General features: G+C 44.4%; 1 protein-coding gene across 1 annotated transcript in view; it reads left to right on the forward strand.

Annotated features, from left to right (window-relative positions):
- Positions 1–2,089: 2,089 nt before the first annotated feature.
- Positions 2,090–23,244, forward strand: part of LOC130479318 (acyl-CoA (8-3)-desaturase-like) — a 32,949-nt gene continuing 11,794 nt past the window's right edge. Inside the window, exons 1-5 of the mRNA XM_056851704.1 lie at positions 2,090–2,343; positions 11,966–12,076; positions 13,861–14,058; positions 17,749–17,850; positions 19,081–19,209. Of these exons, the coding sequence (XP_056707682.1) occupies positions 2,122–2,343; positions 11,966–12,076; positions 13,861–14,058; positions 17,749–17,850; positions 19,081–19,209 (762 nt within the window). The 5' untranslated portion in view covers positions 2,090–2,121. The remainder of the gene's footprint in view (positions 2,344–11,965; positions 12,077–13,860; positions 14,059–17,748; positions 17,851–19,080; positions 19,210–23,244) is intronic.

The following is a 23,244-nucleotide window of genomic DNA, read 5'->3' on the forward strand; positions in this document are numbered from 1 at the left end:
GTCATCAGTCATCTGTTGGCTCTCCCACTGCTTTGGGTGGCCCATTGGCATCAACCAGGGCCTGGGCCTTTTCCATCAGGGCTCTGGCTCTGTGGAATGGGCTTTCTGAAGAGATGAAGGGGCCCCACCTTGGAGATCTTCAGGAGGCGTTGCAAGGGCTGTTTCCTAGGGCACTGAAGGGGTTTGAATGGCAGACAACTTTTAAGAAGGGAGGGGGAGGAATTCAGGGCTTGCTATTTTATCTTTGTTTTTAGCTGGGGGTGTTTTAACTATTATTGTAAGTCACCTTGAACCAAGAGGAAAGATGAGATATAGATGTTTGATAAATAAACAAATAAATAAAAATGTATGCACTCTCCCCAAAAGGTTTCAGGAGTGATCCATTCAAAAACAATGGCACAAAGGTGTTCTGAGAAAAAAAAATGGGAAAAGGTGGAGTGAAGTTGGCACTGCACTCCCTTGCAAATGATGTTGTCTGTAAGGTCTAGGAAAAAATGATGCAGTAAAGACACCAAGCAGCAAGACTAACTCCATGTGAAAATGCCCAGTGGCTTGGAACCCACAAGTCATTTCAATTGACAGAAGTGATTTCTATCAATGGAGCATAGAATCATAAAATCATAGAGTTGGAAGGGACCACCAGGGCCATCAAGTCCAAACCCCTGCATAATGCAGGAAATCCACAACTACCTCCCTCCTCCACACCCCTAGTGACCAGAAGATGGCCAAGATGCCCTCCCTCTCATCATCTGCCTAAGGTCACAGAATCAGCATTGCTGACAGATGGCCATCTAACCTCTTCTTAAAAACCTCCAGGGAAGGAGAGCTTACCACCTCCCGAGGAAGCCTGTTCCACTGAGGAACCTCTCTAACTGTTAGAAAATTCTTCCTAATGTCCAGACGGAAACTCTTTTGATTCAATCTCAACCCGTTGGTTCTGGTCCGACCCTCCTGAGCAACAGAAAACAACTCAGCACCCTCCTCTATATGACAGTCTTTCAAGTACTTGAACATGGTTATCATATCCCCTCTCAGTCTTCTCCTCTTCAGGCTAAACATACCCAGCTCCTTCAACCTTTCCTCATAGGACTTAGTCTCCAGACCCCTCACCATCTTTGTTGCCCTTCTCTGGACACGTTCCAGCTTGTCTACATCTTTCTTAAATTTTGGTGCCCAAAACTGAACACAGTACTCTAGTTGAGGTCTAACCAGAGCAGAGTAAAGCGATACCATAACTTCGCGTGATCTGGACGCTATACTTCTGTTGATACAGCCCAAGACTGCGTTTGCCTTTGTTCCAGATTTTTCTTGCCTCTTCCATTCCACTATAGCACCAAATGCCCCCCTCCCCCTCTGCTCAGGGGTGACAGGGAACTTCTAGGATAGCATACATGGGGAGTCCGAAGTCTGTAATGGAAGGGGGATCAGAAGGAAATCACCCCCTTCCATTAATGTAAAAATCTCTGCAGGATCCTATCATAGTGGCAGAGATCCAGGCAGGATAGTCATGGGGGGCCTTGAATAAAGAAACATGTCCCCAGAATCTTCTAAAACTGCAGCTAAGGGAGCCCATCGCAGGAAGCAGAAGGCCATGACCCTCCTGACTCTCGGTATTTCAACACTGCTGCAATCTCTAGGCCACCAAATTAACCTTCTGTAAACTTAACATTACACAATTTTAATCCTGGGTACAAGTGTTTACACACTAGAAGTAACAAATGATGATGATGATATCACTGAAAACTATCCCTCCGTTGGAGCGGTGCTGTGTTTCTTGCACAATGCATAGCCTCAAACAATAGATGGATTTATCACCTCATTTATTTCCGAGCTCACTGGAAAACTTTAATGAATTGGAAAACCTGTTTGCTCAATTCTAAGGTCTGGTTAAGAAGCATGAGCAGACATGACTGACGGGTGATTCTGAAAGTGCTGGTGTGAAAATGAAGCAGGGAGGAGCAGAAGACAGCAGGCAGTGTTGAAAGTGAACGCCTGGAGCAACGGACTGTTAAGGGTGGTTATGGTTGCAACAGGTCTATATAAAGCACATGAAATGGAATAGAAAGGACGGAGTGACATTGGGCAGAGTGACAGCAGGAAACCCAGTTCCGAGTGCTCAGAATGCCTCCACAGTCAGGCAGTAGCTTGCTAAAGCCAGAACCTAGTCCAGATATCTCACGGCTTTTCACCTGGGAAGAGATAGGGCTCCACTCAGGTCGGAGGAACTCCAAGCAAGAGAAATGGCTGGTCATCAACAGGAAAGTCTATGACATCAGCCAGTTCCATTGGCAGCACCCGGGGGGTACTCGTGTCATCAGCCACTATGCAGGACAGGATGCTACGGTGAGATCTTTTTATGGGGGGCAGGAGCACTGGGAAGCACCATTGCTCACTGTTAGAGCACGCACTTCCTGGGCATGAGGTGGCAGGTTCAATTTCTGGTGACAAATCTCTCATGCAAATGCTAGGTAAAAGGTAAAGGTCCCCTGTGCAAGCACCGGGTCATTCCTGACCCATGGGGTGACGTCACATCCCGACGTTTACTAGGCAGACTTTTGTTTACGTGGTGGTTTGCCAGTGCCTTCCCCAGTCATCTTCCCTTTAAACCCAACTAGCCAGGTACTCATTTTACCGACCTCGGAAGGATAGAAGGCTGAGTCAACCTTGAGCCGGCTACCTGAAACCAACTTCCGTTGGGATTGAACTCAGGTTGTAAGCAGAGCTAGGACAGCAGTACTGCAGCTTACCACTCTGTGCTATGGGGCTTATCATGCAAATGCTAAAGTACCAATAATCTGACCATGTAAACCAGCTTCGAACATTCACCTATGTCTACTTGTCAGTTTTTTATGACTAGAGAAAGAATGTTAGAGCTTTGGAAGAAGTACTAGAATAGACAATCCCTCCCTTCAGTTATAGGAATTTGGTCTACACTTAGGCATGAATAAATGAATGGTGAAATAGACTGTGGCCTTAGGTTCACTAAGTGAAAAGGACAATTAAAATAATGGATAGCAATCCTCTAAATGGCCAGGTTGTTAAATCCAATAACCTTCAGTGGAATTTCAGTTCCATATGCAAGACTGCATTATTACAAAAGTGGAGTCCTAAGCAGAGTTGTGCTCTTTTAAGCCCATATGACTTCAGTGCATTTGGAAGGTTGTAACTCTGTTTAGGATTGCACTGTCTGCCTTTTAGGTGTGTTCTAAACATGTTATACGTAACTAGTGTTCAAAAAAGTAGAACTTATTTTGTTCATAGCATTCATTTTCTCAAGTTGAATTTAGCACTGAATCACATTGATGATTTGTTTATCACATTGATAATTTGATCAGACTGAAGATTTGTTTCATAAAAATAAATACTATTTTGATGTGGTGTTGCGGTGTTCAGCATGGCAACTGACTAGGAATCTGCTGTTGATGCATACTCACGGTTATTGGCTTGCTTGGATTACACAGGCCTCGGTTATCATGGGCAAGCCATGTTTTATTTACAAATTACTGCATTATAACATGAGTGCAGCATTTGTATAGCACAGTCAATGGCCTTCATTAGTCAACAGCATTCATTGAGTTGCTGCATACTCAGAATTTACTGGATCAAACTACAGTTCCTAACTCACAATGCAAGAACGCATAAAGTATTTGCAATGCAATAAAATACAAAACATGCTTGATACTGGTAGCCAGGCAGCCAAAATGAGCAATGCTGGAATATTAGACACACACACACACCCCAAACAACTATGTTGCTTTCCCCCAGCGAGCAGGACCAGGGAACACACACCTGTTGTAAGATTTCTTTTCTTAATTAGCAGATGGATATGGGACAACCATGGCACAACAGTGCAAGAACATGCATGCTTGAAGTATTTGTTATCTAGACCCAAACATTCCCATGAATGAACACTGAGTCAGCTAGGAAAATCGGTAAGGATAGAATAAAGAGATAAGCCAGGCAGCTCACACCACAGCTACATGCACAGCCCAGTGGGAACAAAACTCCTCTAGAGTAAATCACTAGCATCAATGCTTGGTGGATGCAGGATGGGAATAGTTACATGGAAAGCAGCAAATGAATGTGCATGCACAAAATATTTTGCAATCAAATTTAAAACAATTTCAAGCATTCAAGAAAAAGCTGAGAAAGGATTTTTTATCTCAGAATTTATTTGAACTGAGAAATTAACACTGTTGGCAGAGGACATATACTTTTGTGAAATGATATGTCTTTTCAATTAAAAAATAAATACAGCATCAAATTGAGTGGGGAGACTATTAAATTGATTTCAAACTGAGAATATTTTACCTTGGATATGGTATGTTGCCATAGCATGAGTATGAACTACTATTTCCCCCATACATTTTCTGTTGCCATTTTATACATTACGCAGAGGCAAACCCAAATTTAGGAAACACTGACAAGAGACTGCAACACTACCACACCTTCCTGCTGAGCATGTTGTCTGATGCCTACATTTACATTTATGTGAATGCAAAGCATATTTAAAATATTTAGGCATACACTGAAATATATTAAGCCTATGCTCAAACAATTTGATGTGGGATGTGATTCTTGTGGTTTTGAGAAATAGATTTCTACAGGGAACCCACAATACTTGTATCCCTTCTCCCACTTTGCCGCAGATCCCACCCCACCATCGTTGGTGCTCCTAGGGACCCTTCCTCAGTTTCCACCCACTCTCATTGCCTATGCTGCCAGTGGGCCCGACAAGCTTTGGCTCCTCCCATCACTTCCTCCCCCAGAGAGCCTGGCATGGCTCCGGATCTCCGCCACCAAGCCCACCGCATCTCCTTCTCGCCACACACAGTGAGCCCCACACAACTCCAGCTTCCCCCCCCCCTCAGTGATCCTGACACAGTGTCCAGCCTCTATTGCTGGGCCCACCATGTCTCCTGCCCCCCCATGGCCTACACCACCAGTGAGCCCAGCATAGCTCCAGCTCCCCCAGTGATCCTGACATGGCTCCCAGACACTGCCGCCAGGCCCGCCACATCTCCCAACCTAGGGTTGTCAAACTCCAGGTACTAGCTGGAGATCTCCTGCTATTACAACTGATCTCCAGCCGATAGAGACCAGTTCACCTGGAGAATATGGCTGCTTTGGCTATTGGACTCTATGGCATTGAGGTCCCTCCCCTCCCCAAACCCTGCCCTCCTAAGGCTCTGCCCCAAAAACCTCCCACTGGTGGTGAAGAGGGGCCTGGCAACCCTATCCCGACCCCTTTCCCCCCCATTGCCTCCATTGCCAGCAAGTCCAGCGGCATCTAGCCTCTACTCTCTGGCTGCCATCAACCCCACTGTTGGAGCCACTACCAGAGGAGGTAGGTTAGCTGTATGTGCATGCACAAAAGTGTTTTGGGTGGAGATTTAAACCCCCCGTTTTTTTTAATTTTCAGATTGTTCTGCAAACCTGGGACTTCCCCCAAGTTTTCAGAACTATCTGTTTTGAGTAAGTGTGACCCCGATCCATGGATATCTGCAGATGGGGCACACTTTTGCTATTAGATACAGAAATAGGAAAGATAAAGGGCCAGGGAGCAGAGTGTATTGCCGCTCAGTAGGAAGACAAGGCAATAAATTTCATCTGCTTATGCCTGAGGGCCAGTTCCAGAGAGAATAAAAGATAATTGCACCTGTAGTCTTGAGTCACACCTAGCCAGGGCTGATCCTACTATCACATTTTTATAACACCTTTTCTCCAAAAGAATTCAGAGCAGCAAACGTGGGTCTTCATTTTATTCCATACATACTCTGAGGAAGGATGGACAGAGAAAGCATGACTAGTACTGAAGTAAGAAGTTGACTAGGACTCAGGGCCAATTCACATTACAAAGTCTTCTCATCCCCTACACAGCTGCCATTGATTAGACATGCCCTAGGAGGTCCATGCTCAGAACTCCATTCCCAGGTGAACAGGGGACAGATTCAGATCACGACCATGGCACATGAGGAGAGGGGGTTTAAGCCTTTCCCCTTGTGCCATTTTCCCAAATTGAAACAGCTCTGTGGAGGCACAATTTGCCCTGTTGGGGAAACTTATACATACTGATGGCTACACGTCATTTTTTCCAGTGGAACAAACTCCTTTCCTTATCCACCTTTAAGTCCCGCTCATTCTCTCAGCAAGGCTCGGACTGCCAGTTGCGACGCACAAGATGCTGTTCTACTCATTCTCTGACCATGTTGATCAAGTTCTCAGACCAAGCCAGTCCTTAGCGGCATAGGAAGGTATAGGGTAGAAAGCTTAATCCTAGGCTTACCAGGTTCCTCTTCTTCTTCGGCGGGAGGTTTTTAGAGTGGGGGGGAGAGGGGGTCGTGTGCACCCAGAAGTGGTTGCTGCATTGCAAAGGGCCAGTTTCCACTCAAACTCCCAGTGTGAGTGTAAAACGGCCCCTTGTGATGAATTTTACACCCGGAAGTACACCATCGCAACAGGCCTTTACCGCTCAAACTGGGAGTTTGAGTGGAAACCGGCCCTTTGCAGTGCAGCATTTCCGGATGTGAACCGGAAGTGACGTGTCACCAGTTGCCCACCGACCCTCACCCGGTCAGCGGGCAGCCAGGTGGATTGGCGGGGTTTGCCCGCCACCACCTGGCACTTGGCAACCCTACTTAATCCCCCTACCCATACAATACTTTCCTGGTCTGAATTTGGTCCCCATGTATCTGGGAACTGACAACAGAGGTATATGAATTTTGTAGCGTATGAATTGGCCCTCAGATATCAGCAGCACAAGTCTGGGAAGCAACAAGAATAGGCTACATCCTTCCCAAATATATTTGGAATGTCTTTCCCTTTGGCTGTATGAGTCTTACAGGCAGGATCTCTCTTACAAATTTATATCCATTTCCCAATGAATTGCAGTTTCTCAGGGTGTATTCTCAGTGTTAATTATTTTAACTTCTTCAGTGTCATTCACGGAAACGGAAGGTGTCAGGTTCACATCTGAATCTGTATAATGTAATTTCTCTTTTATGATTACAATGAGCTCTGAGCATTTGCACTATGAAGATCCTCTAGAATTGGGATAAACAATTAGGAAAGTAAAAATTATTTGGGGTGTCATGGCCTCGGCCAGGGCCTTTTCAGCTCTGGCCCCAGCCTGGTGGAACGCTATGCCCAGTGAGGTCAGGGTCTTACAGGATCTAAAACAATTTCGCACTGCCTGTAAAACTGAGCTGTTCCGCCAGGCATATGGTTGAGGGCAGCAAGGGTCTTCTATCTGGCTGGCCCCACTTCTTCTCCTTCCCCCTTTCCCTCCTTCTCTGTCTTTGCTATTTGCCACAAAGAGTATAAATTGTTAGTGCTGCTGTGTTATGTTATATTACAGATATATTTGCTGCTGTGGCAGTACGGGTGCCGGTTTTACTGTTGTATTTTAATGTAATTAATTACTGTTTTTAGATTGTTTTAAAGGGTTGTGAGCAGTTTTGAGCCTGGCTTGGCCAGGAAAGAACGGCCTAAAAGTCAAATAAATCAAATAAAATGATGAATCTAAACAAAGTAACATTTTGTTTCAAAGCAAATTTGTAAGAGAAAGTTGGGCTAACTTTCCTATTACCTTCAATCTAGTATAAATTTAATCTAAATTTTCCTTGGAATTATTTTTGTACATTCCTGTATTACACCTCAGTTGCCTTCTTGTCCTTGTTCTGGGAGATAATATTCTGCCTTTCCATCAATCATCACTCATGACAATGAAATTCCATTAGCATGTCCCTTGTCTGTTACTTTTGAATGATATTTTTACTGGAGCTATGTTACATGGACTACCAGATATGAATATGGCGAGCAATGTTCTGTAGTGGTTAGAATATGAGACTTGGACTTGGGACACCCAAGTTCAAATCCTCCTTCAGCCATGAAACACACTGGGTGAACTTGGGCTAGTCACACTCACACAACATAATATAGCTCACTGGAGTGTAATGAAGACAAGATGGAAGGAGAGAACCAAGTATGTCAACTTGCGTTGAGTTCCTTGCAGAATGGGATAAAAATGGATATCTAGAACTAAAAGGTGTTACTGTCATGTGTATGCAGTAAATCATGGCTGAGTTATGATATGTGAGAGTATAGTCCACCTAAATAAAAGGAATGAAACCTCCTGGACAAGAACCAATCACTTTTCCTTCTAGAACTGTAATGGCTCCACCACCAAATCCTTTTGCAGGCTACATTTCTCCCTAGGCTGGAAACAGGTACCACCACCTAGCACCCACACACCAGGAACAGGAGATATAACACAAGTGGGTAGTTCAGCTATGTTCTTACATGTCTATCAGTGTTACAGATCATATAAATTACTGTGTGAAGCATCTGCGAGGTATTCAGGGCTGGTCCTAACATAGGGCATGATGCAGCTTTCCTCAGGAGTCAACTCTGGGGTATTCTCAAAGGGTAACAATTTATATATTTACTGGGTACATATTTTTATTCTGCCCTTCCTCCAAAGAACTCATGGCAGCATACTTTCTGTCCACTTTCATTTTCTTCTCACAGCATCCCTGTGAGGAAGATTAGGCTGAGAGACAGTAACTGGTCTAAGGTCTCTCAGAAAGCTCCCATGACAGAATGGGAATATGAACCTGTGCTCCCAGATCCTAGTCTGCCACTCTAACCGTCACACCTTCTGGCTCTGAAATGGTCAATTATTTAGTGTATTATATTTTTACCATTGTGGGAATGCCATTTGGATTTTTGTCTCAGGCACCAAGTTGTTTTTTTGCTACCTCTGGGCTTATTCGGCTTCTAAGAATATATATCTAAGGCAGTGTCCACATATAGAAACAAGCTTGAATGTAATTTCTGAACATTTCCTAGAAGTATTGTCGAAGGCTTTCACGGTCAGAGTTCATTGGTTCTTGTAGGTTATCCGGGCTGTGTAACCGTGGTCTTGGAATTTTCTTTCCTGACGTTTCGCCAGCAGCTGTGGCCGGTATCTTCAGAGGAGTAACACTGAAGGACAGTGTCTCTAGAAGTTTTCCTAGAAGTTTTCTCATCTGCTATCACTGAAGTCAAAAATAATCTGGCATAGGATAAAGAAGGGCTTTCCCACTCTTGAGTGCAGGCAGACATTCTGTGATCATTACATTATTTGATGTGCCACCAAACAACAAAACATGACAAGTTACTGACAGGCTGCACCTCAGGGATGAGATGGAATGAGATAAGACATTTTAAGATCACTTTTTGCTGATTGACTCAATCAGGAATAAGCTTTTATGTTTTCAGTGAAGATGTACTGTAGTAGAGATTAGTGTAGGTGGAAGATGACAACTATGTGGACAATGGCCACTGATATTTCTAAGATGCTGAATTCTGAATCCAGTACCAAATTCCATACAAGTGAAGTTCTCACACAGTTCTGGATGCAGGTTGAAATGGGAGTTTCTCTATCTTGATTGGTTATGCAAACTCAGGTCATGTTTCACATGCCGCAGAATTGTGTTTATGTACAAAATAATTGATTTTATAGGCTCATCTAGCATAATGTGAAATATTCATCAATATTTAATAGGCTGCGATCTGAAGCTACACAAACTGATATTCTTCCTATGTGTATCCAAGAGGCAACTGTAGAAGAACAGGTCCCCAACTTCAATCAGTCAATCAATCAATAACTTTAATACGGTCCAAGACCAGTAGATAATATATATATACCTAGTAACAGGATAACGACTATATACACCAATAAATATTTGATAAAAATAGTCACTCATGGGGGAGCCATTAAGAACATTATTTTAAAATATGATACATAAAATATGATACATAATTGCAGTCAATATAAATAAAAGTCACTCATCCATTAAGTTCAACCCAGGCTCACCTAGTCTTCAGAGCTCGTCATCCAAATTTGGCCACTTTAAAAGTTAGCTCCATGTCCTTATCTGAGAGCATGTTAGAAAGGCGGATTGCTCTGGATCTCCCTGGGAAGCCATCTATTACAAAGGAGATGGTTTCATGTATCTTGCTACAGATTTTACAGTCAAACAAGACATGATCGAGGGTCTCTATATTCCCATCAGAGCAGAGGCACAGACGTTCACCGTAAGATAACTTTTTATATCTCCCTTACTATATAGCTGAAGGAAGAGCATTACAGTGCATCAGAGTAAAGGCCCTCCTGTAGTCAAGGTTATCCAAGTGGGTAAGATATGTCCTTGAAGGCGGGGCTGAGCAGGCAGACCAAAGGTGTCAATTTTTCATTCTGGCCTCCCTGCTTGTCTTAAATGCAGCCCAAAATGGTGTAAAGTGATCGCGGGAAGCAAGTGCACACTTAAGGAGCTGCAATTATTGCTAAGTCACATTAACTTTGCTTGCAAAGTTGTCTCTCTGGGGAGGGCTTTTTGCGCACACCTGGTCAAGGCCTAGGGTTGCCAACCTCCAGGTAATACTGGAAAAGAATAAACAGCACACAAACTCAAATTCAAAGATAAATTTCCAAGAGTCAATTTCTAGGACAAATTGTCATTTGTAAATAGTTTACTATTTATACTAATACAATCAACAATTGCTACTATACTACTAAAATAATACAAACAGATTACCCAACAGAAAAACAGAAATATTTCTAATGAGGCATTACATTCATACCAATCTTATAACTATATAACAATTACAGGGCATTATATTCATGCCAGTCTTATAACTAATAAACGTGACAACCCCCACCTCCCAGTAATTCCCGAAGGAGAGATGCATGGAGGGGGGTGGGGGGAATCCACTCCTCCTTAAAAAAGCTATCTCGTGAAGGCAAAGCGAAGTGGTGCAAACCGAAGCAACGCAAATGTAGCAGAGTCCACAGCCCAGGCGCTGAAGCGTCGCTGGGCAGAAATGAATGGACCGGTCAAGACCTGCTCAAGCAAGGACGAATGGACCGGACAGGAACAAGGACGTGAGGTCGATCCAGCCACGTTTCGAAAATAAATCTTCTTCAGCTTATCTTCCAATCTGCAGTTTAATTATAACTCACATTGAGTCAAACATTCTGGATGAAAGGCTTCCAGTGCCCATGGAGGTTCTGTTTTCTCGGAGCTAGCTGAAGAAGATTTATTTTTGGGATGGATCCTTTTTTGGGGTGGGAGATTGGGCCTGCATGCCCATCATTCTGCACGGGGACCCCATTAAGAGGCCTTGGGGTGTGTGGGTTAAGGAGCCCAACTTGGAAGCTGCTGGCCTTTCCTTTCACTTACATGGCAGGAGGATCCACACCGTGGCCTGTGCCCAGTGTCCCCATGTTACTGCCATCCCACGTTCTTCTCCTTCAGCAGGCGGGCTGAGGGGGGGTTACACATTGGGAGGCAGGCAGTTTGCTCATTGCCCTGGATCCATTGCCTAGGCCAAACCAAGCCTTTCCAGCTGTAACCAATAAAAAGGTGTGGCCTGTTATACCCACACATGGTGTTGTCTTGGTTTTCTGCCCGACACCCAGCCACCCATTCACTGCAGGGGCTGCAAAGTGACGCCTCTCCCAGGCCAAATTCTGTCTTTGTATGTTTACTTTCTCAACTTTATCCTTTTCTTTTCAACCACCTTTGTTTTCACAGTCCTTCGTAATCGACCCCCTTTGCATTTTCTGTGTCTCCTTCCTACTGGTCCTCTTGTTTTCTGTGCCTCCTCTTCCTGCTTCTTTGGTCTCCTCAGATGCCACACATGACTTTCATTCCACTTTCTGTCCTTTGACAACCATTTTTTGCAATTATTACACACATATTATACATATCCAATATTACACACATACCTGCATCCACTCACTATGTTCTGTCACCATTTACAAACAGCTCATACAGCAAGCATCCATCCACACCTGCTAAGCTACTCACCTGCTCCTGGACCAACCAGAAATTCCCTAACTGAAAACAAACTCTGAATTCCATGTCTATCATTTCATGTCTTCCCCCTTTCACAATCTCCTTCTTTTATATGTTCCCAGGATGCCTTCACAGCTTTCCACAAGGATGAAGACCTAGTAAAGAAATACTTGAAGGCACTGCAAATTGGGGAGTTGGCTTCTGATCAACCCAGCTGTGAGCCCAACAAAAATGTGAGTTTTCCCTAGGTTTTTTTTTTAATGGATGTTTTGAACTTGAACGTGATGAACTTTAGGTTTTAACCCATAGCTGAAAAGTAATGCTCCCACATTTTTAGAATGCACTTTACTTGTTCCACCGTACATTGTAGGTACTAGAGAGCCTGGGTGCAGAATTCTTTCTAGCCTTAAACCTTTAAAGCCTTACATGGTCTGGACTAACATATCTTTGGGACCGTGTCTCCTGGTATGCCCCCCAGAGAACATTACGCTCTCGAATAATAACCTACTGGTGGTCCCCAGCCTGAAAAATGTCTGGCTGTCCTCAACCTGGTGGAACTCTCTTTCTAGTGATACCAGGGCCCTATGGGACTTTGCACAGTTCCACAGGGCCTGTAAGACTGAGATGTTCTGCCAAGCATACTGTTGAGGACAGCCATGGTATCCATCATAGCTGGCCTTCCTTTCCCCTCTTTCATAATTTTGCATCTTATACTGTTCAGCTGGGGACTCTGCTTTTCCCTAGGTTTGTTGTGGATTCCTGTGACAGTTTTAGCACCAACAGATTTTATTAATAATAATTTTTATTGTATTTGACTTAGTTTTAATTTATATGTGTATGTACTATGCTTTATGATTGTTAGCTGCTCTGAGCCTGGCTTCAGCCAGGATATAAAGCAGGATATAAGACTAATCATCATCATCATCATCACCTTAATCTTTTAAGCATTTAGGTTCCCTGAATCACTCAAGGGTATAACTCACTGGACGTGTTGCTTTCATGATGCTCTGCAACCTCGGTGTTACAGGTTATCAGAATAAAACCAGCTACTATCTTACAGACAATTTAAGTTGCAAAGTCTCCCAACTCCTATGAAGAATCCACTCACTGCAGCTTCCTCTTTTGTGTTTCATTGAATTTAAGAAGGAGACAGCAGTGGAGAAAATTTTATTACAAGTCTCTGATCTGAACAGGAACCTGTTGGACCAAGTCTCTGTGTTGAAGCAGAATGGCAGTGTGCAGTAAGATATCGCTGACCTGATAAAATGCCCCATATCTCCAATTTTGGATTGACCATATCCAATAATGTGAAAAACACTCCCACTATTTCCTGACTTTGAAATTTCACTCCCAATAAATATCAGAATTAGGAATTGTGTTTGAGGAGCAGCAGAAGCAGCTAGGGAGGAGGGAGCATGCCACAGTTGGGCTGAACGGCATCAATCCTTTAAATGTTAAAGAGTCATTATTTTTAATGCATGGTAGACTTGGCCACGAGACACCAGAGGCCAGGTCTACTGCCAATTCTCAGCAAGCCCAGTTGAGCTGTGGCACATCGGCCTTTTAAAATTTAAAGGGCCATTATTTTCAATGGGCCATAGACCTGAACATTAAAGGGTCAATGCATCGTGGACCAGCTGGAATGTGCTTCATCTCTCTGCATCCCTCCCTCTCCTGTTGACTTGGGAAGGTGGGGGAGTTCAGGAACTTCAAAAGTTATTTTAAGGGACATGATCACCATTTTGGGAGCACTGATACTGTTCCCGTAGTCTGACATGACTTTCCGATATGGCAACAATACTATTATATAATGAAAACAATAATTATGCCCTTGCTGGCTTTCTGATATTGAATTAAAACAATAAATTCTGAAGTGCAAACCACTACAGCAGAACCCGTAAGCTTACTGGTTGATTTTATTACCATTGTGATACCTCTGGAAGAAGAAAGCTTTCAGAAGCAGTTTGGAACATATGTTCCCAGAAATGGGAGAGTTTAACTGTTGCTCTTTTCACAGGAAATGCTAGTAAATGATTTTCGTGAGTTGCACAGCACTGTGAAGAGAATGGGACTCCTGAAGCCCAATTATTATTTCTTCATGTTCATATTTCTTCATACCATACTGTTCGATGTTGCATCCTGGCTCACGATCTGGTACTTTGGAAAATCCTGGACACCTTTCCTTGTTGGTATAGTACTATTCACCACATGCCAGGTAATGGATGTGTGTCACTGAACATAGCAAGTTTCTAGGTTATTCTTCAGCACTTCTAAAACCAGTTAATTCTTACACGGTTCATAATATTCATGCAAACCATTCAATGAAGCTGCCTGTTTGTTGGAGTTTTGGGCAATAACACCAATGGAAATTAACTGAGTTTAATATGTTTGATGTTTTGTAATATTCTCCCTAACCATTCAATGTAGCAAGTGCAATTTTATCCTTTCTGTCAGAATTTTAGGCTACAGCACTGATGGTAATTGTCATAAACAGGCCTCACATAAACAGGCCTTATTCTGCTAATGTAGAATTTATTCAGCTGGCCCAAGTCCCTAGTCTTTAGATCCCCAATTAACTCCCCATGCGGTGTTAATCTTTCCAGCTTTATTCTCCCACCCGCAGGGACATAGGATTCCTTTTCTGTTACCACCAGATATGAATTATAGAGATGTTTATCTAGTTATATGGAGTTATACGAGAGCTGCACTCCTACTCTGAATCACCATGGATGTAGGAAGCACCTTGTACACGTTACTTATTACTTGTTCCATTCCAGGCAGGTATTTTCCTACCTTCTCCTTATATAAAGTTGCCAGTCACCTGCTGGAAGTGGGATATCTCTGGCCCCCAGTTTCTGTTGTCCACCACTGCTCCAGCAGGCGGTGGGAGAAAAGTGAAGTAAAAAAATCATTGACATCATGATGGCATTAGGTCACTTCTGGGGAAAACCGGGAAGTGGTGTCAAGCCTCTATAGGAATTTCTGGAAATGTTATGGTTTTACCATAGCGTTTCTGGTAATTCCTAGAGATACATGACATTATTTCCAGGTTTCCTCTGAAGTGAAGTAATTCTGTCATGGCAACAGCACATCCCCGCCCCTCCAGACTCCCACTGGTTGCCAGCTGCTGGGGAGCAACCCTATATCTTAGGCCAACTATTCATGGCAATATGCTGCGCTTTCCAGGCTGCGTTGCCCCGTGGCTAATTTTTAATTATTCATGACTGCTTGGGGTTTGAGCACAAAATTCGCCTTATCCCCGCATTATCAGAAAACTGTCTTGTCATGAACCTGGATTCTGCCCCACCTTCAACGCGCCCTTTTCCCATGAAAAACTTCCAGGATTCGGATCAGTTATCCCCACCCAGCCTGTCCCCCCTTCCCGTCTCTCCTCCCACTCTCCTCCCTCTCCGGCAATCCTTCCCCTCTGCAAACACCAATTGGAGAAGAAGGTTGCATAACGCCAATAATCCCGTCCCCCTTTCCCACCCTCCAATAAAAACCCTCCAAGCATCTTGGCTGAAAGAGTTTGGAAACCTACAGCTTTCCAGTTTTAGTTTCGGTGTGTGTGTGTGTTTTATATTATTATTATGGCATGTAGACTGGGGCAACCCATTCGGCTTGCTTGGTGGATTGCGCTCAGCCGGAGCAGGGAGCGAGATGAGGAATGGCGGCCGGGGGGCGGCTCGGCAGGGAAGTCAGCCAGCTGCCCGTGGGCTTCTTCGGAGAAGGAAAGGCGCTACAAGGGTCACGGAAAGCACAGGCCTGGCTCACAGCTTCCTTCCAGCGGCGGCTGGCCCGGCTTGTGGCCCAGGGGGGAGATATCTGAGGGCACAGAGGGCGCCCAGCAAAATGCCAGCGAGCTCCTTCTCCTCCCCCTTTCAGACAGCTCTTCTTCTTCTTCACCTTCTCACTCTCTTCTTTTTTTGAAATGTTTACAAATTCCTGTTACCTACTCACTTTCTCTTTTCTCCCTTTTAAAACATTTTTCTTCTCCGGCCGTTCTTCCCTTTCCCAGTTTGCCTCTGTCCCTTTCCCCCTTGGAAACCCCCTTCCCCCCTCGCTTCATCCCCTCCATGCGTCCTTCCAGCTCCAGAAAATCACTATATCGGCAGCTTTAAAGAAAAAAAATTAAAATGTGGTTCCCGTCTGCTGGAATGTCCACACCAAGAGATCAATTTATTAGACGGCCACCTATTTGCATTTTCACAATGCTGCCATTTTCACAGGAGTAACCCTTTGTTCCCCCTTCCCCATCAAAGGAGCAATGTGCGGATGTCTGATGGGCGGGCTTGGGGCATGGAGCAGCGAACACAACAAAAGACGATGATGGCGGGAGGGGAGGGCTCAATTGTTGTGGGCTGCTGCGGCTACTGCGGGCGAAAATTGCAATGAATAAACTAAAATGTCGGACTTTACAGCAGTAATCCGAAGCCATGAATAACCATTTTAAAGTTTGGCCTATATCGCTCCGCTGCAAGTCAGCAGCAAACCCGTGCGTGAATAATTGGCCTTAGTTAGTATTAGGCTTTTGTGGAAGTTCAGACAAACCATGAGAGCATCAACTTTAGAAAAGGCAAAATTTAGCCTTACTTGTAACTGCTGACCGGGAAATTTTTGGGTTCTAGCAAAGGGGTTCAAAGGAGGCAAATAACAGAGAAATTCCTTCTTAGAACCTTCGGTCTCTATTTTGAGTGATCATAAGCAAGGAAAGCATCTGTCCCTACCTGAGTTCAAGATGCTGACACTTGAACAAAGCAAAAGTCTTCTTCATTCTGATTCTCAGTTAATTGTGGGTCAAATGTTTCACTAGCACAGTGCCATGGGAGCTGTTTTTCTATGAGCTCATCCTGTTGCACAGCTGTAAGGTTTAAAAGCCCAGTCATGAAATTACTACATAGCTGGAATTGGGGGAAAGGATTTCATGGTAAGGACAGTTGATCCCGTCCAAAGAGATGTGGCTCTTTAACCGTGCAATTCTAAACAGTTACATCCTTCTGAATCCACTAAAGTCAATGGATTTAGAAGGGCATAACACTGACTAGGATTGCACTGAAAGTGTTACAACAGTACTGTTGAATGAAGTCATGGAACAGCAGCTTCCATAGAACTATTTTAACTTGTAACATTTACAGGTATCATTCAGTTGGTCTGTTGCCATGGTATAGTGAATAGCGTGTTGCATTGGGATCCTGGGAGACCCAGGTTCAAATCCCCACTTCTGTCATGGAAGCTTGCTGAGTGACCTTGGGACCATCACATTCTCTCACCCTAACCTACCTCACAGGTTGGTTGCTGTGAGAAAAAATGGAGGAGGGGAGAGCAATGTTCTATGCCATTTTAAGTTAGGGAGAAAGGTGGAATGTACATAAATAAATAAGAGCCCCGGGGCACAGAGTGGTAAACTGCAGTACTGCAGTTCAAGTACTACTCACGACCTGAGTTCGATCCCAACGGAAGTTGGTTTCAGGTGGCCGGCTCAAGGTTGACTCATCCTTCCGAGGTCTGTAAAATGAGTCCCCAGCTTGCTGGGGGTAAAGGGAAGATGACTGGGGAAGGGACTGGCAAACCACCCCGTAAACAAATTCTGCCTAATAAACGTCGGGATGTGACGTCACCCCATGGGTCAGGAATGACCCGGTGCTTGCACAGGGGTCCTTTACCTTTACATAAATAAATGCAAATGCAACTTCAATAGTTATGTATGAGCCAATAATTTTCCTGCTGTCCCATGAGATGAGGATACCGTAGAGAGACACAGTCCTTTCTAAATTACTAGTCTCTGGGGAATATCATGTTCATGAATGTGCTTGTGTACATATTTATTTGCTAACATTTAATTGAACAATTCCTTCCAAACAATGTCTTGAAATTAATTGTTCCGGTATTGCTTATTGCATTCTAGGTCCAATATGGATATTTCCAGCATGACCTTGGACATGTTTCAGTCTTTCAGAAGCCCAAGTGGAATAGACTGTTTCAGTTCATTGTGCTCGGAATACTTAAGGTAAGGATCCAAAATTCTGGTCAAATAAGTAGCTCTTGGATGCAGTGTCTAGTCCAGTAGGGCAAGAAGGATTCTTGGGCCTGGCGCATCATAAAATTGTATAATTAATGTAGTACATATCAAGCATTCAAAGAGCTCCAAGGATCACCTTGGATACAACAACAGCTGTATCATGTTGATACACTGTATCATGTTGATCACTATTGTTATCCCTGTATTGCAGGTGGGAGAGGCAGAAATCGAGAATAATGGTTTGCCTGTGGTCAGCAAGCGATAACTCCAGAGAATAGGGTTGCCAGGTCCCTCTTCGCCACTGGCGGGAGGTTTTTGGGGTGCAGCCTGAGGAGGGTGGGGTTTGGGGATTGGAGGGACTTCAATGCCATATAATCCAATTGCTAAAGCAGCCATTTTCTTCAGATGATCTGATCTCTATTAGCTGGAGATCAGTTGGAATAGCAGGAGATCTCCAGCTAGTACCTGGAGGATGGGCCATCGCGGAAGCATTGTAATTTACAGCTAGCGTTGGCCCCTGAGGAAGGCTGTCACTTTAAGCCGAAACAGAAAGGAAACCGGACTTCTGTAGGATTGTTCCATCACCTTACCTCTTGGAAAAGAAAGAAACGTTCCTAGCTTATGTTCTAGGATTTTTCTTCTTATAGTGGCCATACATGTAACTTTGGACATTGTCCACTACTGTATTAGATACTGGTTGTATCTTTATATGCTCTTTGTAGCATAAAGAAATATTGTTTGCAGTTTGTAGCTGTTCTCTGTTTGCTAAGTACCTGGAGGATGGCAACCCTACCAAAGAGAGAGGCTGGGTCATCATGAAGTCGCTAATCTTAGAACTGGCTAGAACTGCTTGCTCTAATCCTTGTTAGATATGAAAAGCATCTCTCTCTCTCTCTCTCTCTCTCTCTCTCTCTCTCTCTCTCTCTCTCTCTCTCTCTCTCTCTCTCTCTCTCTCTCTCGTGGGGGCCTTGTCATGTTAAGACAATAAGTCATTTGCTAAACTTGTTCACAATTGTTAGAAGGAAAGGGAGGCAGCAGAGTGGAGATGGAGTAGAGAAGGCAGCACTGAGTTCTTTTTGTCCATCGTACCAGAACCATAGTAAAAGTTGAGCAAGTTTATCCAAATAGTCTCTATGTACTCTATATACTGGGGGAAAGATACATGCTATAAAGATCTCATGAATAAACAAAGTGTTTTTATTTTCATTATATATGCAGGGTGGGCCACCGAGTCAATGGAACTTTATGCATAACCAGCATCATGCCAAACCTAACTGCTTCCGTAAAGACCCTGACCTCAACATGCACCCTTTCCTGTTCACCTTGGGGAAGCCACTTTCTGTGGAGGTAAGAAGGCAGGGACTGGGACTGCAGATGACCATGAGTAGCTTTCATCTCTTGTCTCCTAGACAAGACATTTGATATTGCATGCTGCTACTCACCTCTGAAATAGCAGAGGTGGTAGTGGGAAGAACTGTAACTGAAAAAGTGGTTCTCAAACTTTTTGATGTGGGACCCCATATAAACCTATTCTACTCTTCTGGGCCTACTTGCAAAATAACTCCATACTAGGGGTGTGCAAAAAAAAAAATTCAGTAAATTTCGGGTTCAGGCTTATTGGGCCTGATTCCCCCCCCCCAATAAACCTGGAATAAGCCAAATGCCCAGTAAATGAACATTGGCATGTGGAGTCCTCAAGCGGGTGATTCTCTCCCCAATGCTGTTTAATATCTACATGTGCCTCCTCACCCAGCTTGTCTGGAGTTTCAGGCTGGGATGTCACCAGTACTCTGATGACACCCAGATATATCGGGGGCCACCTGAATGCCACCCTGGAACACCTGGCCAGGTGTCTGGAGGCTGTTGTGGGATGGCTAAAGCACAGTTGGCTGAAACTAAATCCATTGAAGATGGAGGTCCTGTGGCTGGGCCGGGGGGGTGGGGGTGTTAGCTGCCAGCTCCCGGCTCTTGACGGGGTACAATTAACAGCAGCTGCATCCTTCAAGAGCCTGGGGGTGAATCACAATGGAGGCACAGATTACCAATACAGCCAGGGCAGCATTTTACCAGCACCACCATTTGAGGCTGCTGATACCCTACCTCTCTCAACCCAACCTATCCACAATGATCCACGCAATGGTCACCTCCAGGTTAGACTACCCTTAAGACTGACCCAGAAACTTCCATTGATCCAGAATGCAGTGGTTTGGGTCCTTACGGGGACCCCTTGGAAGGCACACATTAAACCTGTGCTCCGCCAGCTGCACTGGCTCCAGATTGAGCACTGGATCAGGTTTAAGGTTTTGGTGTTAACTGTGAAAGCCCTAAATGGTCTGGGATCGTCATATCTGTGGGAACGCCTCTCCCAATATACCCCCCAAAGAGCACTTCACCCATCTGGAAAAAAAATCTTCTGGTGATCCCTTGCCTGAAAAGTATCTGGCTGTCCTCTGCCAGGGCCTTCTTGGCTCTGGCCCCAGCCTGGTGGAACACTATGCCCATAAAACAATTCAGCAGGGCCTGTAAAACTGAGCTGTTCGCCAGGTATATGGTTGAGGGCAGCGACAGTCTTCCATCTGGCTGGCCTCCCCTTCTCCTCATGTCCCTCCTCCCCCATCTCTGCTATCTCCCCACAAATGGAATAAATTGTTATATCTGCCGTGTTATTATGTTATTATAGCTGCTGTGGCAGTAGGGCGCCTGGTTTTATTGGTATTGTTTATATAACTATCCACTGATTTTAGATTGTTTTAAAAAGTTGTGAGCCACTCTGAGCCTGGCTTGGCAAGGAAGGGGCAGCCTAGAAACCAAACAAAAAGGTGGAATATTTCCAATGAATCGATTGAATGAATGAAAGAAAGAAAGAAAGAAAGAAAGAAAGAAAGAAAGAAAGAAAGAAAGAAAGAAAGAAATCTAGATGTTACTAGAGCAAGATGTACCACAGTGGCAAGATCACTTTTACTCAAGGAAGGCCACAGCTGTCTCACCAGCTAATGCCCAGCCCCCAGAAAGGAAGGGGTGGATGAGCCCAGGCTTGTCCCACCCCCAGGGAGACCCTTAAAAGACAGGGCAGGGTAGAGCCAGGGAAGAGGGACACTTTCCAGGTTACAGAGAAGAGGACTGGTGTGTCCAGGGGTGCAAGTTGCCCCCTCCCCCTTGTGATTCTGAGGCGTTGCCAGGGCACTGTCCGGGAAAAAGTGGCACCCTGGAGGACAATGCAGCCTGGACTCCCTCCCAGTGCCAAAAGAGATGGACATCCTCATCCATACCCAAAACTGCCTCCAGGCATTTGTTTGAGTTTCCAAAGCTTCCCTGATATTCTCTGGAAGCACAAGATAGAGCTGAGTGTCATCCATCTATCGGCAGCAACCCAGCCCAATTACCTGGATGACCTTTCCCAGTGGCTTCATGTACAACAAGTGGCTTCATTGGGGCACAATGAAACCTTGTGGGACTCCATAGGCCATTGGCCAAGGAGCTGAGCAGCAGTCACCCAGCACCACCTTCTGAAACCTCCCTTCAAGGTAGGACCAAAACCACCACAAAATGGTGTCTCCCAGTCCAACCCCAAGATGCAGTCCAGGATACCATGATCAGTGGTCTCAAAAGCTGCTGAGAGCTCCAGGAGAATCAATAGAGTTGTACACCTTCTGTACATTATGCAGCAGCAAAACAAAATTTGCCATCAGGCCTCCCGCAAACCCCTCTCCCAATTCACGCTGTCCCATCTCCTCCCTCCTGGCTTTGCAACCTGCCTCCAAGAGAGTTTCAATCTGGGTCCCAACCCACAGTTTGAGAACCCTCAGTGTACCTCTTTTATTGATGGATAACTTGGTGTTCTTTCCTGTACTGAATCCCATAGGAAGAACATGTAATTTGGCAAAGGATAGCAAACCTAATGGCTTTTGATTTGGACACTATCCCCTGCCCTGAGAGAGCTTGCCTCTTCTTTTCAAGTACAAAGTACAAAGTACAAAGAGAGTTTAATACGGTCCAAGACCAGCATAAAAACATACCAGATATACATACATAACATAACACATATAAAAGTGCATCAAGTGTGAACCCCTATACCATCTTACAATCTCTCACTCATAAAAGCCGTTAAGCGCTTAATTAAAAATATTACATGTTTAAAATTAGTATAAATATAAATATAAAATCGCTCAACCATTAAGTTCAACCCATGCACGCCTGGTCCTCATTGCTTGCCACCCAAATTTGGCCACTTTAAAAGTTATCTCCATATCTTTGTCTGAGAGCATGTTAAAAAGACTAAAGGTTCTGGATCGCCCTGGGAGGTCCGATAATACAGAAAGAATGGCTTCTCGTATCTTGTTGTAGATTTTGCATTCAAACACAACGTGCTCGAGGGTCTCAATACTCCCATCAGAGCAGAGGCATAATTGTCCTGCATATGGTATCTTTTTGTATCTCCCTTCCAAGACGGCTGAAGGGAGTGCGTTACAACGCATCAGGGTGAAAGCCCTCCTGTATTCTGGGCTATCTAAGTGGGAAAGGTAAGACATCGGGACCACGTTGGTAAGAGTGCTGCAATTGTAGCACATGTTTTTGATTCTGCTTAGGTCATGCTGCCTTTCCACGTCCAGAACTCTTTGCCTGATCAGGGCTCTGGCCTGTGGATAGTCCATTGATAGGAGCAGATATTGTGAGAGACCATAGTAGCCTAGTTTTTTCATCAGATTTTTCAACCAGGGGGAAACAAAAGTGTCATATAAAATTAAGTTACCAAGTCCTTTGGGACGTGAAGCTATTTTGAGCCAATAGGAGATCGAGACAATCCACATCCTTGCTTCAATCGTTATTTCCCCTGTCTCCATTCGAATTGCAGCATTAGATACACTGGGAGGGACTTGTAGTACAGCCCTCAGGAATTTGGATTGGATTTTCTCCAACCTGGAGTAATTTGCTGTGTTAATAAGCGGCCCCCCATATAACATTTGGGAAAGGGTTTTGGCTTTATATAACCCTTTTCAAGTGATAACACGAACCGAAAGTCATCACTGCCCCCTAGCGGTTAAACTGAACACTAGTCATCTGGAAAATCTGCCACCCACCTGCCAAATAACCAACCGCTCTGCACCCACCAAATGGTCTCAAGCTATAGAAAGAGCGATCACTGATCTTCTGATTGGTTGGCGCTTATAACACCATTTCCAGAATCTTCAAAGGGCACAATCTCCGGACGAAGCACTGTGGTTATATGCAGAGATATTAACAAATACCTCGCAAACATATCAAACACATACTGATGCTAAAACACGCCAACATCTCCCCTCATCCTTTACCTGGTTTGACCAGGAATGTAAAACGCAAAAACTACAGCTTCGGAGGCTATGCAGTCATTGTAAGGGAGCTGGC

This window comes from Euleptes europaea, chromosome 6, assembly GCF_029931775.1.
Source record: "Euleptes europaea isolate rEulEur1 chromosome 6, rEulEur1.hap1, whole genome shotgun sequence".
Classification (NCBI taxonomy): Eukaryota; Metazoa; Chordata; class Lepidosauria; order Squamata; family Sphaerodactylidae; genus Euleptes; species Euleptes europaea.